Below are 19,760 nucleotides of genomic sequence, written 5' to 3'. Positions count from 1 at the left end.
CTGAATATTTTGAAAATTTTTACGTACTACTTGATCTAATAACTTTTTATTTGCTTATCAAAAAATTGAAATCTTATTTATTATAAATATATCGTTTATTACCAGAGGCCAAGAAACGCGTTAGCACAGATAATAACGAATTTCGTTAACTTATTATATTATATCCAAAAAATAAAGGAAAAATTTGTAACATTCAACTATTACTCAAAATATTATAATTTTTGATACAAAAATATTTCGAAATATTAAAACTTATTTTAAATTATTAATTGCACAATACTATACACACAAACTATTCACAGCGTTCTATACAATGGTCGTGATGCATTTACGGAGGAGAGGTCGATATAAAGGATAGATCCCCCCCTCACCTGTGACATTGAATTGTGTCTATGCTACTTTTATATTGTGTTTGAATTGAGTCCAGATTATTATCTTAATACCTTTGAATTGAGTACGTATAGATAAAATGTCAGATTTTACTATCTACGAGTACACAGTGAAATTCACTCAAAATTAAATGTTTTTTTTTCATTCGGGACATCCAAATATTTTTATTCGTGTATACACTCTTCTGGGAATGCAGTCTGATACATTTATAAAATTAAGAAGCAAAGCAAAAAGACCATGTAAAGAAATATTAGAAAAAGAAAAATCTTTACGAGAGCAGACAAACAATTATATTAATAAGCATTATTATAGAACAATTCTACCCTTTATTGAATATTGATATTATATTAATTGCAATATTATTATCAATTGCCGTAGTCCATACACTGCTTACTGCTAAATATGATTGAAAACAATGAAAACGTTTCGTGTCGTAAAATATCGTTAATTGCCATTATTTTTTATTGTCAAGAACCATCGGTCTATAACCATGCTTCTAATAATAAGCGTTTGGTTACTATTAGGAAATAGTTCGCGGATTCTTTGTAAATGATAAATCATTTTTTTTATCACTCAGTTATTTATTTCACCTTTTTAATCAATGTTTTAGATTCATTGGAAACTAATAATTTAATCAGACAATAAAAAAATAATTTTTAATTTGCTTGATTAATCGACTGTTTGTAAATTTATATTTTCAATCGATTTTATTAAACAGAATTTCCAATCCATTGGCGATTTCGCGTTATGATCAACGAGGTAACCGCCCATGGTCAGCAGCTCCATTTCAACAGCATGTACATTTGCGATTTTTGAATTTTGTTATATACATTATTTTGCGGATAATTTGCGTGATTTTTCGGACTAGTTTTTAATTTTTGCGGACAAATAGTTTTTAGAAAATCAAAAAAAAAAACTGTTGACATGCTAGTGAAATGATGCAAAAATAAAAAAATTTGATTACTTCACTTTTTAGTATACCATTATTTTGCGGATAATTCGTGTAATTTTGCGTACTAATTTTCAATTTTTTCGGACAAATCGCTTTTTAGCAAATCAAAAAAAACTTTTCAAAAATTTAAAAAACCACTTATTTTATTTTTTAGTATACCAACATTTTGCGGACTAGTTTTTAATTTTTGCCGGATTACTGGACTTAAAGTACCTAATATTAACATATTTTTCTTACATTTCAATTTTCATATTCACCGTTAACAATGCTACAATTTTTTAGAAGTGTTTTGAATCTCTTATTCTTTTTTAGTACTAAGTCCATTTTAGTTTAAATAGGTAATTTATATTTACGAAAATTTGACAAATAACTCAATAATTATAGACGTTCATTAAATAAATGCCATTTAAAATTAACAAGATACTCAAATTTTATATTTATGCAATTGTATGCATTATGTTCCAAATATGCAAAAATATGTAAAAAAAAAAAAATGTTCTATTTAATCGAGAATAAACCAAATTGTGGACATATCTGACAACCAATCAATTTGGACTTAAGGAAATAAACATACAAATGCATAGAAATTCTAGCCCTAATAATAATACACTAAGTAAATACTATTATAAATTTGTAGTAAGTACATGGTCTAAAAATAAAAGTATTCAATAGCTTTGTATAATCAGTGTATATTATTCTGTTTTTCATATGGTTTTTATACAGATTTACACTTTGAAATTATTGTTTATTTTATTTGTCAGAAAAATGCTTAAGTTATTCCATATGGGTCACATTCTCTTACCTCCGTTAGTTCTATAGAGATATAATTATTAAGAAGGAGTTACACGCGCTTGTGTTGTATCCGTCTTACAAACGTACAACATAAATAAAATTTGTATTCAATATATTCAAATTTTTTTAGTTACCTTTAATAATAGTAAAAGTGTTCCCGTTATAAAATTTAAAATTAAGAACATTATCTGTGCTTTATTATTTGTTTTTTTTACGATAATTTAGTTTTTAAACAAATAATGAGTGTGTAACATAATAAAATATAAAAATAAAAATGAAAATATCTTACAAAACCCACGAAAAAAACATTAATAACCTTCCTACTTTAAAGTTTTATAATAGGTCAATTCACTATATTATAAAAGTTTACTACACAAAATTGAATCAGTTTAATACAAATTTACTATTTTGTACTTTTTGAAAACGGATAGAACACGTGATGTGTATGGAGCTTTAGATCTTCTTAAGTTTGAACTATTGGCCAACGATAATAGACGAGAGGTCGTCGCACAGTTAAAATATATACTGATCACAATCACAATAAACCCGGTGTATTAATGAATGATGGTGCGATTAACACACGGTTTCGTAATGCTCACTATCACTGGCGAAGTGGCGCCACGTGACAATTATATTTAGTACTTCTATTCAACATGGCATTTGATATATTTTCTAGGGTATGCAAAATTTAACATATATTAATACATTTTAAGCCCGTACATACAAAAATCGCTTGCTATGCTTTCCAATAACTCCTTTATCTGGACAATCATCCCTTCAAATATCATAACTTTATTTTGTTAATAAACATTGTTCAAAATTAATCAAATAATATATTATTTTAAGTTAACAAATAATTTATAAATGTTTTGCAATCTCTTTTATATTTCAATATTATTTTCTAAATAAGCAAAACAATTAGTAGTAAAATATAAAATAAATAAACAATTTTTTTTAATTAAGTCAGTTGAAAAATAATGTTTGTAACAATTTATAGAACCATAATATTATAGTCCTATTAAAAAATATATTTAAGAATAATAATAATGATTCATGAATTATTATAAAATGTATACAAGTTTTGAAAATTTAGTAACTAGACTAGCATAGTTTATATAACTGGTGATTTTATAACCAATGGTACATACTATTCATCGATATGCTAGTTTTTTTTTTCAAATTAATAATTATCATGCAAAACTGTTGACTAATAATATCCCTTTAGGTACAGAAAAAAACCTTTTTATGCTTGTATTATAAAATAATTAGACTGTAATACGGAATACAAATAAATATTTTTAAGACAATTTTAAGTTTAAGAAATGTGAAATTACGATTGAGGATGTATTATTGAGGTATAATTCTTGTATTCTTGTCTCATTAGAAAAAATACTTATACAATTAAATTAAATCGCCAGTACTTTATTTAATATTATATTTTATGTCAGAAAAAAATATAAATTTGTCTTAACATCTTTATATCACTTTTGATTTAATCAGTTAAGTAATTTGATTTACGTCCTAATTATAAGCAATACCGCCATAACTGTTTAGTTCTTAATTGTGTACACATTGAAAAATGTTATCTTTATTATTTTTAGTTATGTTGAATGGAGTTTTCATGAACCATATTCAGGCGTATATAATTTTGAAGGACAAGCTGACGTTGAACATTTTTTGACAATATCCAAACAAGAAAATATGAACGTACTTATTAGACCAGGACCGTTCATTTCAGCTGAAAGAGACTTAGTGAGTATAAACTTAAGTGTAAAAAATTCTGTAAATTCCAATAGCATGATGATTTATAAATTTATACATAATAAAATGGTATATTTTTTATAAAGCAATTATAGTAATTTATATTAGTAAATTAATAATAGCATTATGGTATGTTTATTTAATTTATCACGAAAATATTTAATTAATATAATTATATTTATTTATTATAATAATATATCTTTAATATTTATACTATAAAACATAAACTCATATAACTCAGAATGTATTAACCTTTTCATAAATAGATACCGAGTTAAAATAGGTTCATAGTATAAAATATAAATAGATAATATAATAAAATAAATCAAAAATCAGTGCGTATAATAAAATACATAATAATATGATATAAAATAAATCAAAAAAATAATTTCGTACAATAAAAAGTAAAAAAAGTTTAAATATTTTACAAATTTTATTGTAGATATAAAATGTTTGAATAAACATTTGATGAAAATTTCAAGTATCTACATAAATTCTCTTTTGACTTATAATAATAAAAAAATAATAAAATCCATTTTATCAAAAATCAGATTTGCCAAAGTCCCGTTTTTTTAAATGATTTTTAAATTATACAGGAAAAATATTATATTAAATTACTTAAAAAAAAATTGTAAACAATTATTGTATTGAAAAATGCATACATTATGTATGCCCTTCATGTATATAAGCAATTTGATAGCTGTATTACCTAATATTTATTTTAGTTTTTATAAGACTATTAAAAAAGTATTATAAAAAAAATACAATTATATATGAAAAAAATTAAAAAATAGCACCAAAATATTTTAGATTTCAATCCATATTTGCATGAATAAAATGTATAATTTATTTAACAACAATTCCGTACAGTTTACAAAAAGAGGGAAAAAAGTGAATGCTAATCCGTGCCTTATTGGTAGAATTCTAAATTAAAATATTTCAAAACTGAAAAGTATTGAAAAATATTTTTTCTTCTTTTAAACGTGTTTTGTTATAGATGATTAGAAATAATAAATTGATGACACACAGAAAATATTGATAGTAATATGTTAAAATATGTACTATAAATTTTGTTATTTTTCTTGTAGTGTCTAGGAAAAGATTTCTAGCTCACTAAACAATAAAGCTAATAATCCAAAAAAACATGCAAATACAATAACTTAAAGCCCTAATCCTAATTACTTATTAAATGGTTCCTTATTGGCTATTATTATTAATATTATACCTAATTTTTTGTTTCATACAATAAATCGACTTTTAAACATTTTTTTTTGCAATTTAACGTACTATAAATATTTAGATATAATAATATTATTATTTTTTATTTTTCATTGAAATTTTAAAACCTTACTTATTGGATAACGCCGTTTAAAAATATTATAAAGCGTTTGATATTTTAAATAGTGTTAATGGAAACATACAACAATAAACAATAAATTTTTTGTAATTTGTAAAATCAACACGTTCTTAATGTATACCATTATTCAGAGTTTATATTCATTAAAAGTCTTTCAGAGTTAATAGACATGGATATTTTTAAACAGCTTTGGAAATACGATATATTTTTTGGCCAAAGTATCTGTTTACAGCGATGTAAACAGGTTTTACGAGAAACATTATAACTGATTTTTTTAACGATTAAATTGTATTTTTTTTCAAATTATTGCAGTGTGATAGGCAGTGAATAATATGCTTAGTAAGTATTACTTACTTATATACTTCATTATGAATTATAATGATAATATTTTCCAGATGATGGGTTTAATATACCTGAAAAATCCCTTGTGTATACTTAATTAGTTGTTATTACTCTTTTTTAAAATATTGCAGGGTGGACATCCATATTGGTTGTTGAAAGAAAAACCTAGTTTACATCTCAGATCTAGTGACCCAAGTAATATATAAATATTAATATTGTACATATTATTTGACACTAAAAACTATAAACCTCACTGATTGATATTCTTTGTGCCTAATCAAGTTTTACTTATTAATTATTAATTATTAAACTTTGTAAATGACAAAAAAAATGTATATATATATATAATACTAAAATTTTAAGGTAAAAGTATATATACCGGTTATTTGATGTTTCTTCTACTAACTTTTGTTAGTAAAATATTCGAATTTCGAACGAGATTTGGTAAATCTTAGGAAAAATAATTAATGCTGGTTAAATTCCAAAATTATTTTCTGATTGTCTCATATTTTCCCCTTACTTTACACATATTATAGAATTAAAAATAAAATATTATACGTTAACTTCAAAAAAAAAATTAAGTATGTAATAGGTACAACTAAGTAACTACTATTGAGTATAACTACAAATACTGCTAAATAGTATACTGTGTATACTTTATTAAATACACAATTGGTATTTTTATACAGAGTGATTCACAAAACATGATCAACATTTTAAAATACGATTTTTGTGTATTGTTTAAAAATGTTAAACATCAGATTGCATATTATATACGAGGTGTAACAAATAGAACTGAGTTTTGGAATTACTTTTGTTCTAATTAATATTTTCAATTTTTTTTTTTTTTTTTATCATTAAAAGACGCTAACACTACATGTCTATGTTTATTAATCGCGAATGTTATATTACGTTCAATATGTCACTTAAAATACAGTTATATATACATTTAAATGGTATTGCAGAACTGAAAAGTTATAAAACAATTTTTATGTCATGACTAGTGAAAAATATGATATATAATTGAATAAGTCTAAGAATCAAAAGAAATTAATATTAAAAAATCAATACCTTATCAGTGACTTAAATGGTTTGATATTTTAAGTTGTATTATCTAAAAAAATGTGTTACTAAAACTTTAAGTAAAAGAGAACTTAGAAGATTGAAAAGTTGGCAAGATAGAAGAATAAGATGAATTTGTAAGGAACTTTATGTTTAATCTTTAGTAAACAGAAAATTTGTATAAGTAGAAGTAGCTGAACAAACCAAAAAACTAAAGATGTTGAAATAAGGGACATAAAAATGCAATAACAGTGCAAACATAAACAATTAAGCAATATCAAGAAGAATTTCATACAGAATCTCTACAAAAAAAGAGCCAGAAAATAAAGAAAATATCACACAAAAAAAAAAATCCAATTGTATTAATTAGAAAAAAATCAAAATTCAAATTCCGGAAGTCGATCAAAATAATGTTTTCAATGTTAATGTCCACAAATTCCTGGCTTACTGGCTGTGGTTTTATAAGTTCTTGAAGGAAATTGTTATTATCTGTGTACAAAATCACTCACGACTTTTTACTAATAATCTGTTTACTTTATGAGATACAGTAACCAAATAAATAATAGTTTTTACAATAAAAATATACAAATCCTAATATACAGTAAAACCTTTAAATAGCGGACACTTTTGGTTACCACAATTTCGACTATTATTTGAAGGTTTCCACTATTCAAAGTGGATAAATTTTAAACTTATGAAGGGGAAACGTATAAAAGAAAAAAATATGCGCTAGGTTAAATTAAATTATAATATTATTATTTAATACTTAAATGATTTAATAATTTTAATATTTTAACAATGTATATTTAAATAAATTTAAAAATAGTAATCCATAAATATAATTTAATTAGGTTCTTTAAATTTAATTAGAGATCGTTATTGTTATACTAGTGTAAGTGTGTGTAAGTCTTTATTAATAAACCATGAAGGTACAAATCACAAACTTTTTTTCTCAGACAATTCTCTAACTTATTTCAAATATAAAAAAGCCAGCCAGACTTCTGAAAAATTAATACAAATTAAATTTACAAAAATCATGATAGAAAACTAAATAGATAACAATTTAATTGAATAACATCGTTATTGATCGTTTAAATATGTAATTTTGTAAAGCAAGGGAATACAATTTCGGACTCTTATATCAATACTGATTTTTTATCCCATAATTACCAAATCTCGTTTGTAAAAACTAATTGAAGTTTGACTTAACTATTTTGTGTAGTTTAAGTGAACAGTATTAGTATTTTTACCGTAACTTTATATTTTTGTATAAATATTAATACACATTATATTTTAAATCAAGAAAAAATATCAACTGTTCTAAGTTAAATTTATTAGTGTTGTTTAGAAAGTTTAAACCCTAAATGTCTCGTATTGTGAAAAATACGTACGTATTTGTTTGTGCAATTTTTAGGTTAATAAATTTTAAAAAATTAAACATAAATATTTTTTATCAGAAAACAGTAAAGTCTAGCTAGAATATTTATACTATGAATTTTATAATTTGAGGAACGTGCAACAAACTGTAGCGACCAAACTGGTTGATTCGATTTCATTACTTTCTTGTATTGTTTCAGATTACACAAAGTATATAAAACGATGGTTTTCAGTATTGATGCCAAAAATAGTTCCGTTTTTATATGGGAATGGAGGCAACATTATTATGGTCCAGGTAAGTCAACATTTAAAACATTTGGTAATTGTTATTTTAAATATTACGCTTCTTTTAGATTACAATCTTTGTATTTTCATCACGCTAATATATAAATAAATATTATAAATTCTGAATCATTAGTAACCATGATTATTTTTTATAACATTCAAAGAAATTCAGTGTTTTAATTTATGCTACACCAAGTACCGTTTAAAAATAAAAATAAAAAGTTAAAAATTGATTTCTGGACTTGATATTTTCACATTATGTTAGAACTGTTTTAAATTTGGTAATCAACTTCATCACCAGTGTAACCCAGTACTCTCTAAAATAATATTGATGAAACGCGGTTCACTTACACCGTAGTTTACCAGAATCTTATATTAACTTTTAAGTGAAGAGTGGATTTCTATGCAATTGCATAGGTATTTTTTTCCTTTTTACATTTTTGGATTTTTATCAGTAATCTAGCTGTGCATATCATACTAGTTTGAAATTATTGGTGACATTGTTTTTGTATATTTAATAGTCATTGCATAATTTTACAAAATTCAAAATGTAATGTACATTGTAGCGAAATTTAAAAAAAAAGGTATTAATTTACAAATTTATGATATCTTTTTTACAATACTTAAGTGTAAATATCTATTAATATTTTTAATAATAATGTAAAAATTTGTGATGCAGATATTATTAGAATTATCTAGTTTATTTGTTGCATATTCTTATTATTTTTATTCATTTTCATAATAAATTGAATTTAAAAAATAAACATTAATTTATAATATTAAAATATACAAATTTTTGATGTAAATAATTGAAACTTTATTGCATACTTTTACAATTTGGACTGTTTATTATATGGCATATTTTGATACTTTTTAATAAATAAAAATCTGCGCTCTACTTATAAGCAATAAAATTAAACAAATTCAGGAAGTAAAATGTTATACACAATCAAATATTAAGTAACTATTGACTATTAAGTGAGGATGTATAACGATCAACGTTAAAGGATAAATGTATCATATTATTTTTATTAGAATATTGAATAATGTGTATCGTATTTATAATAAATTCATGCATTTTAAATTTTATAATGTTGACTTATTAATACAACTCTGTTATTCAAAATAATATTTGAGTTATGGTTTTTTTTCATTTAGATAGAAAATGAATATGGGCATAACGATTTAGGAAACTGCGATATGGAGTTTAAGTTATGGCTTAGGGATTTACTTCTGTACTATGTTGGTGAACAAGCTCAACTTTATACAACTGACGAATGCAACTTATCTTATTTGCAATGTGGACAGATTCCAAATGTATACTCTACTGTCGACTTTGCTGCAATTGTTAATGGTAAGATAAGATCAAATCATTCAAATTTACGTTAAAAAATGAATACCCCCTAGAGAGGTGCTCATTCATTTTTTAGGTCTTTTCGGTAATTATTCCTTATATTAAAATATGTAGAATTAATACTAAATGTATATCTATACGGTAGTGCCGGCCTTAAGTGAGGGGGGGGCAAGTGGTGCGATCACACCAGGCCCCGCGCTTGTGCGAGGCCCAACAGACCAGAAATTATACTAATAGGAATATCACTTTATCTATAAATAAACATAATAATATTGTCCCCGTAGACAGTAATATAGAAATTGCGACCCGTGTTGTTTTTTGTCAATGTAGAATCATTAAAATAATTCTATCTAAATTTTAAAAACAAGACTGATAGTTAGTATTTTTTCACAGGTATTTATTTAGAAAAACAATACTTTTGTATAATGTCATCTAGAGATCGGGATAAAATTAGAAGTTATCCATCAGGAAATTAAAAAAAAACAGAAAAAAACATAAGGGAAAAAAGTTTAAATAAACTGCGTGGATCTTTCAAAAAATTGTTACATTATCTTTAAATTCTACCTAATCGTTTCAAAATTCTCCGACAAAGAATAGTCAAAACAGTAAGAAACAATCTATCACAGCATAAGTTATCGGACCTGACCATTATCAGTATCAAACATAGTATTGCCGATTCTTTGAGCTACTATGAGACAATTGATCTGTTTGCATCAAAAAAGCACGGAAAAAAATATTTAAATAATATTATATTATGTTAATTTTTTTTATTCTAAGTAAATGTATACTCATTGCATCGTGGTTATAATTGATGTTCAATATAATAATAATATTTATTAATAAAATATTGTTTATACATTGTACCTAAGTACATTAAACCTACTAATTATGTGTCTTGTATAACATTAAAATGCGAATTGGATTTTATTATAGTTTATACATAAAAAAATTAAAATTTTAGGTTTCTAACATACCTTAAAGGGCTCAAAGCTTACAAAATTATATAAAATTAAAGTAATTCGCTAGAAAATAAAATAAATATAGATGTGTATATTGTATAATGTATATATAAATAATTAATAAATTAATATATATGGCCATATGGGGCCCCGCAAAATTCTGCACTGAGCCCCCGAAACCATCGGGCCGTCACTGCTATACGGCTATAACGGTACTGTACTGAACTATCAAACGTCGTGTCTAAAACCTATTGTCGTTGTATCTGTCTATCGCAAATCGGTTTATTTAGAAATTAAAACCTTATCGTGAATAGCATTAGTGTAATTCGTGAATGACAACGCAACAACATTTTACTTATCTTACTTTTATTTTATGTTTATATATATAGAACGATATTATCCATAATAAAATATTCGTCTGGTTTTTTTGTTTTTTTTTTTTTTTAATTATTCTATATTAATAAATAATTATAATAATAATAACAGATTGTATATAAACGTATACGTATTACGTGCAATAAAAATATGTAAAATATATTGTCGGGCAATTGAAGTGTCGAGCATTCGAGTGTCGGGCAATCATATTATTTAGGTACATATTTTTAAAACTATTTTAACAAATGTTTGATATTTACAATTATTTTGATTTAATCATACGTCATCATGATTTACCTATATACAGAGCCGGTACATTTGAATTATTATAAAATTATAATTTATAAAATGTAATGTGATTAAATATAACTTTTTTTAAGAAAATGAATAATTTATTTTCATATAAAGTTATCTTTATGTGTTTCTTAAATTGGTATATTATGTGTAGTATATTATGATATTTGTACATCTATAACATAAATTAACTTTTTATAGTAACTGAGTGTTTTGATCATTTGAGACAAGTTCAAAAAAAAGGACCATTAGTAAACTCTGAGTTCTATGATGGATGGGTCGCGTTTTGGGAAAGTCCGAGGCCGGTTAGATATACCAAGGACATAATACGAGTGTTGAAATATTTTTTGGCCAACAACATATCTTTCAACTTTTTTATGTTCCACGGTGGAACCAACTTTGGATTTACTTCGGGTGCTAATACGAACGGGACAACTGCAGATAAATCTGGCTACCAACCGCAATTGACATCGTACGATTTTTCCGCTCCGTTAGATGAAGCTGGTGATCCGACAGAAAAGTACCATGCTATTAAACAAACTCTAAAAAATGCGGTAATTCAAATACATTTAAAAGTAAAAAAAAAAAAAGAACATAAAAAATAATTTAGTAGATTGTACATTGAAATATGTGATTCAAATACAATATTTCAATATATAACAGTACAACTACTTAATAGTTACTATAAACTAAATAATTTCAAAACAAAATATTTAAGCATTTTTAAATTAATAAAAATACATCTTATGACTTGATTTTTTATGGGAAATACAGTTGATTGAAACATAGTTAATAGATTATTTATTATTATTTGGTTTGAATGAAATTATTATTATTAATTGTCAGCGATTTTTCTTGGTTAATCCTAGAACATCCAAAGTGAAATATAAATATGTTTCACACTTCTCCGATACATGAAATTTAATTTTGCTATTTTTTGCATATTTACTGGTTTTATTGCTATTTTGCTAATTAGTGCTACAACTTCCGAGCCCTGTTAGTTGTATATAACTTACATTATTATTTATATTCGCACAGTGTTATATTTAAAATTTTCATACCCATATTGATTGAAACACGGTCAAAAAATAAACACTATACGTATTATATAATTTTTTGTACTGAGTATTAAGAATATCATTATTCTGGTCTGGATTCACAGTAATGTAACTTTTAAAAGTCAACAAATGTTAAAGATAAATAAATTATGATTAAGTTAGTCATAAAATTGTAGTGAAATAAATTGAATAGAAATAAAATTTATAATTATTTAGAAGTATTTATAAAATATATATAAACATTTTCATATTAAGACAATTTTCACAGAATTTTCCTACTGGGTCAACTCCAAAAGTTGCACCAAAGGGCAATTATGGAACTGTAAATATGTTGCCCGTTGTCAGTTTATTTGATAGCGTAGCACGACGTCTCAAACCGGTCTTAAATGACGTACCATTATGCTTTGAAGATATGGATATAAATCATGGGCTAGTGTTATATGAAACTAATTTACCATTGATTACAGGATTGACTAAATTACCATTAGTAATCAAATCACTTGGTGATCGAGCAATCATCTTTTTAAATAATGTAAGTATTTAACATTATAATATGTAATATACTATTTTGTTATATTCTAACAATTCGTTTTTATATTTATAATTAATTAGAGTCTAATATTTGTATCTTAAAAATTGTGATAGTCTAAAAAACATTTGTTTTAAATGTATACTAAAATAAGTATTTCTTTAAAGCCAAATAAAAAAATTTCGCTAAAAAAGTTTACATATTTATTTTACAACATTTTTAAAGCATATCACATTATTATGAAATGCATTTTAAGGAAAATTAAAGATTTAAATTTTTTAAACATTTAAATTAATTTATTATTTCTATACATATATTCTTAAAGAACTTCCTAACTTAATAGGTTTTTCATAATTATAAAACCTAAATAAATGAATTCAGTTTTTTTTTGTTTTAAGGCATTTATATCATGATAAAAAAAACTAATCATTAATAATTACAGAACTTCGTTGTGTATATCAATAAATTACTGTTTTCTAACTGATTCGTTTGAAATCTGGTTTTATTCTGACATTGCTGCATGTCAAGTAAAGAAATAAATTGTAAACAATTTTTTCTGTGTCAAGTACACTTATACTAATATAATAGTAATAAAAATTAGAAAGCTCAGCAGCAGTAATTCAATAAGCCAGATTTAAAATAAAATTTATAAGAAAAAAATCTGTCATAGAAGATAAGACTATATGATAGCGATATCCTGTGAATATTAGTTATTTAGATATAAATTGTACTTAAACTTGAATTTTTATTTAAAGATATTTAATAAGCTATTATTTCAAACGTGAAATTAAAAACTGTTGATGATTATTTAGGTGAAATTAGGAACTATGAGTAGATCTCATAGTAATACAACAATGGAATTATCAGTAATTAACAGTAATCAAAAACTGAGTATTCTCGTCGAAAATCAAGGAAGGATTAACGACAAGAGATTTTTGGTGGATAGAAAGGTACCTTAATGACATCTGTTTTTAAACTGAATATATGTATTAATAGGTAAATTTTAGGGGATTTTGTCAAACGTTACGTTAGGAAAATATACCCTAGGTCCGTGGGTAATGACTGGATATCCATTGAATGAAACGGCATGGTTAGAAACTCAAAATATTCAACCGAACGTCAAACCACCAGCTTTTTACAGGGGAGTTTTTATCGTACCGCAAGACAATAAACACACAAAACCATTGGACACGTTTTTAGATACATCTGGATGGACAAAAGTTTGTTGATTAATTTAAAATTACATTAAACGTTCAGTTAAAAAATATATATTCAAGTTGTCCATGATGGTGGTCCTTGTGCTCAATGCTCATGCTAAATAAAAAAATTTCTGAGTTTAAAATTAAAATGAAAAAATATTTACCCATAGAGCATAGATCTTAATAAAAAATAAAGATAATTTAACTCTTTATAAATATTATAATTATCCAGGGCCAGGTAAGTTTATGTTCATGCTTTAATCATATCTTAAATTGAGTAAAGGTCCTAGATTATATTTTTAAATTTTAATTTCATAATAAGTAAATTCTCTTTAATATTAAACATAACAGATGAGTTACCTGTGCTTTTATGCGTTAGCGTGACAATGAAAATATTATGTTTTTTTTTTTTTAACAATATTATTACCCATTTAGCCATGCAATAATCAAAATAATATAATGAACATCAAACAATTCAATGGTCGTAATTTCGTAAAATTTGAATAATCACCATTGGCTTAAACTTTAAAATATATTTAATTAATTATTTCAATAATACAATTTAAAATAAGTTTATTACTATGAATGTGCATATGTTTTTTTACATATCTCACGGCCTGGGGCCTCATTTATCCTACCATAGGTATATTATGGTACTAATAACAATTTAGTTTAATTCATTATTATTTAATAAAAAACAATAAAAGATAATACTTATCATTATACAGACAACAGTTTATTTATTAATAAACAATGAATTTAAGTATGATGTTTTATATGCATTATATTAATTCATATTATACAAAATTTGTATTATAAAATATACAATAATGACTTTATCATTGGTTTTAAAAATATTTGAGATTTAAATGTTGAATTATACATTTTATTATAAATGTTAAATGATTATTTACTTGTTTGTATTTAGAAGCTTTGAATATAAAATAATATTTACCATTTATTTTACCTAACTAAATACTATTCCTAAAACTATTCATACAAATCATATAATTTAAATACTTACTAAAATTGTATTATAATTTATAACTAATCAAATCGATTATTTTTAGGGTGTTGCGTTTATCAATGGCATTAATATCGGTAGATATTGGCCAGCAGTAGGTCCACAAATCACACTATATGTTCCAGCTCCATATTTAGTTCCTGGACTCAACACTATAGTAATGGTAGAACTCGAAGGGGCTTCAGAAGATTTTACCGTCAAATTGGTTGATAAACCTCGTTTGGATGGGTAATAGAAAATAAAAACAATACTCCATTTAATTATGTTGTTAAAGTGAATAAATAAATATAAATAGTAAATATATTCATATATAAACATTTTATATAAATTAATGAGTAGATATGGTTATATTTTTTTTTAAATCATTAAAATTTATATTCTACGTACAACTTATCTGCGTAAACAATTATTTTTATGCGTGTTTATTATTAAATCTATCGTGTATTGGATGTGTTAAGTAATTATGGGTTATTATTAATTCACTACGATATTTAAACTCATAAATAATACTATTAATTGTATATGTAATAGTAATACAAAAAAAAAAAATAAGACACTTTAAAATTGTATAGTTTATTATTTATATTACACGGAATTATAATTAAAATCTATTTTTAACATTATGTAATATATTATATACCAGTTTAAAAACTAGCAGTGAACGTGAAACATACGCTATGTACTACACTATTGTGTAATGAAAAACATAATAATGATCAGTCAATTTTAATACGAAAGACCTTTTATTTATGAACATTGAAAAAACAAAATCGGGCATCACGAGTAAACTAAATTATTATGCAGAAATACAAAAACTGCAACTCAAGTAACCAGACATAGATTAGACATAATAATTAGGTAACAACTTTAACGTTTTACAATATTATCTATAACATATAACACGATAGTATTAGATAAAAATAGATAAAGATTGTAAATACTTAATGTTTAAAGTCTGAAAGTCTGAAATATTTCACTATGTTGTGAAATGTTTCACAACATTTGTATTTTTAAAAATAAACGTTAAATTTACATATTTAAATTTTATTATTATGTCTTAGCATCAATTACAAGGTTATTAGCTTATGGTTATGTTTGAATACGGAACGTTATTTACACTGGACTTACCACTTATACTAAGTTGTACATTTCAATTTTTTCGAGAACATAGTTTTTTTTTTTTTTTGTTTCAGAGTAGGGTCTTAGCAACATTCTAGAATTTTACATTCTTATCTGGCCTCCATGAAAATTAGTAGATAATATTAATCGGTTTAAAAAAAAAAAAAAAAAAATCAATAAACAAAATTAAAACAGTTTTAATCGAAACTGGAATTGATATTTTTTTTTACATCAAAGCAAAGCCTATAAAATCATCAGGGTTTCAATACTTGAATGCAAATATATAGTAACGAAGCGTCCAAGATAGACAATTTAAGTCGCTTACATAATAACTATGTTGTTTATAGCGTTTTGCCTCAGTAAAATTATATATCCAATGCAAATTATAATCATGTTTGTAATTTTTATAGTAAATTACCTACATTATTGCAATTATTAATGCAAAATCATAAGACATCATCCAATAATCATTTTTGCTAATAAACAATAATCGAGTACTCAGTAGTAATCTATAATTATGATTTTAAAAATCGATGTGTACATTTTTTATGCGCAATATTCAATTTAAAACTTTAAACTTCAGTGTGAGTGCATATCGTGTAATATACTCAATACTCATACTAGTCATTTATCATTATATACATGTTTTACTAAGATTTGAAGAGAAACCGGTACTGAAATTATATGTAAACAACTTGTCAACTTCCTATGTAATATCTTTGTATTAATATAATATAATTTAAACATTTTTTTTTTCATTGTTTGACTAACTAACCAATAGTTATTTAGTCATGATCAAATATCTTTTCTGACTGCAAAAAATAGAGAAATTTTAAATTTACAATAAAACTTATGAAAACACAATATTATAATCATGATCTATCTAGGCATACATATATATAGGCATAATAAACATTATACGTATTGTATGTTTTGAATAAAAACTATAAATTAATATTTGAATTAATCTTAGATAATAAATAAAAAAATGTATAATTTTAAGTACCAATTTATTCTAAATTAAAAAAAAAAAATTAAAACTATTAACTTTTTATATATATATTTATCATAAATTCCGTAGATTTAAAAGAACTTTTGACCTAAAATATGCACTCAACCAAAAATAACGATCAATATAATAAAAATATACATTAATTTGACAAAAATATCATTGATAGTGACCCCATAAACATTTTATCGAATTGATAAATAAAAATTTGTCAATTGAATTAATTGAAAAGTTGTTTATAGAATTTGTATCAATTTAATAAATTATTTATTACATCAATGATTTTAATTTAATACTATTGATAAATACTTCTTCATCTTAAAAAAATACATTTTAACTAATAATTAATATTATTTAGGCTATATAATTTATTTTTATTAATTTTACAAATATTTTCACTTCAAAAAAACTGGTTGTACGTATTTAATCAATTCATCATATTACATATTGGATTTGAGTTGAAACCAGGATATTTTCATAGATAGGTAACTAGTAAATGTGTTAACACATTAATGTAAAATTATTTATTATAATATAGTAATATACATTTATCATTTTCCAAGTACAGATAATTATAATATTTCAAAACTTAAAAAAAAAAACATTGAAGATGTTTTAAGATGAAAAATCTTAAGAAATTTAATAATAATAAAAAAAAAAAGATTATAAACAAAATTTTAGATATAAATATTTATTACCTAACTAATATAATACATAGATTTAAATCAAAATAGTAAATACAACAAAACAATATGATACTTTAGTATAATAAAGATACATAAATTGTATAAATTAGCTTTAAATTTTTAATATAATCATAGATAAAATTACTTTAATATACCTATTAGATTTAATGAATTATATATGATTGAATTTATTATTTTATTTTATTTAAACAGTGTAACACTTGAGTTACTAATTGGTGTGGTATATCAAATTCAGTAGATATATTATAAAATTTTTGTATGAACATCCAAACTGCACATGATTGCAAAGGATATTGCAAAGTTAAACAAATGAAACATTTTAAAACATATATCAATTGCACGGGCAATATTAAAAACTTTATATTTTATTGAATCAAAGTAGATTAAATTTTGATCGGGTTTTAGTGGTGTACCAATTACTATGATAAAGGCTGTATCGATAAATTATTATTTTTAAACTTAAAAAATAGTTTTCAGATTCAATAAAACTTTTTTGTGAATCCTTTATAGAGTATTTTGTCACATTGTTCTTTCCACTGTCATCTTTTGTAACTTAACGTGATGTAGGTACAAACAAGGAACTTAGTTGATGAAAAAGTGTACAATCTTTACCATCTAAATAACAATTAACAATTTGATTTAAATTTTAGAACAATATAATACAATTGAGTGTTTGTATTACCTTGTGTAATATCAATATGAACATGAAAATATTTATTATTTAAAAATATCTTTAAATGATATTTATCTAAAATGAATACGCTTTAAACTTTGATAAGATATATAATGGTTCTGGGTTCTCTAATCATACTAAATAAGTATTTTTTATCTTTGGATGGTAAATTATTGAGTAAAAATTTAAGAAATTTTTCAAAATTGTACTTTATAAGATAGTCCATTCATTCTGTTATATTACAAAGATGATTGCAATTTGGTTTTATTCAAAGTTATTAATTAAACCTTTATATAAAAGGACTCGACAAAATTTCTTTCTACTGTATAGTCATATTGTTGAAAATAAATTAACTTTAATATGATTGCATGTACAATAATTTAATTAAACTCTGTTATGTTTTTAATTTCTGTGTACCTAATATAAATATAAACCTAATATCATCATGTACGTTATACTGGAAAAAAGTGTCAAATTTTTAAGTAGGGATACTTGGCACTTGAACGTTATTATATAATTGTTTATGTTTTGTAAAAAATAAAGAACATGGAATAATTATTTTTAAGGAATTTAATTTTTTTTTTACCCGAATTTATAACCTAAACCTATTATGATTATTCCAGTTCTATTTTTATAGTATATTCAACGAGTTGAAACATATTTTTTCAAATGGATTATAAATTATTCGTTATAAACTATGTCTTACGTAATAATGTAATACTATGGAATCTATACATAAGTAAAAAAATATCCACTCAATCAATCCTTAGCAACACATTATAAATATTACAAAAACAAACTTAATTCTTTAATAAAACTAGCTAAAATTAATTATTATAAGCCTAAATTTAATTCTGCCTCAAAAATCTAAAAACTACATAGAAACTTATAAATTAAATTACCGGTAAAAAACTGATAAATAATAAAATTATGAAACATTTAAAAATTAACAAGGTAAAAATAGATTGTCGAAATTATCCAATAAAAGTATGCGTATGCAATCTTTTCAATAAGTGTTTTTCTGATATTACAATCAACTTGATTAAAAAATTTAAAATAGTAATAATGGAAGCACCAAAACTTTTTAACAAACACTTTGATAATATGTTAACCAAAGATGTAGGCGATGTAGCTATAGAAAG

At 23.8% G+C, this 19,760-nt stretch overlaps 1 protein-coding gene across 2 annotated transcripts in view; it reads left to right on the top strand.

Annotated features, from left to right (window-relative positions):
- LOC113550313 (beta-galactosidase-like) overlaps positions 1 to 15,409 on the top strand; it is a 32,562-nt gene extending 17,153 nt beyond the window's left edge. For both annotated transcript variants that reach the window (XM_026952051.1, XM_026952053.1), the window contains 9 exons: positions 3,736 to 3,886; positions 5,726 to 5,789; positions 8,234 to 8,328; positions 9,477 to 9,672; positions 11,502 to 11,854; positions 12,627 to 12,890; positions 13,700 to 13,837; positions 13,895 to 14,107; positions 15,157 to 15,409. In XM_026952051.1, coding sequence (XP_026807852.1) covers positions 3,736 to 3,886; positions 5,726 to 5,789; positions 8,234 to 8,328; positions 9,477 to 9,672; positions 11,502 to 11,854; positions 12,627 to 12,890; positions 13,700 to 13,837; positions 13,895 to 14,107; positions 15,157 to 15,342 — 1,660 coding nt within the window. In that variant the 3' untranslated portion in view covers positions 15,343 to 15,409. The remainder of the gene's footprint in view (positions 1 to 3,735; positions 3,887 to 5,725; positions 5,790 to 8,233; positions 8,329 to 9,476; positions 9,673 to 11,501; positions 11,855 to 12,626; positions 12,891 to 13,699; positions 13,838 to 13,894; positions 14,108 to 15,156) is intronic.
- Positions 15,410 to 19,760: the final 4,351 nt, after the last annotated feature.

This window comes from Rhopalosiphum maidis, chromosome 1 (assembly GCF_003676215.2).
Source record: "Rhopalosiphum maidis isolate BTI-1 chromosome 1, ASM367621v3, whole genome shotgun sequence".
NCBI classification, from domain to species: Eukaryota; Metazoa; Arthropoda; class Insecta; order Hemiptera; family Aphididae; genus Rhopalosiphum; species Rhopalosiphum maidis.
Note: the sequence above shows the minus strand (reverse complement) of the source record. Positions and strands in the feature narration are given on the sequence as shown.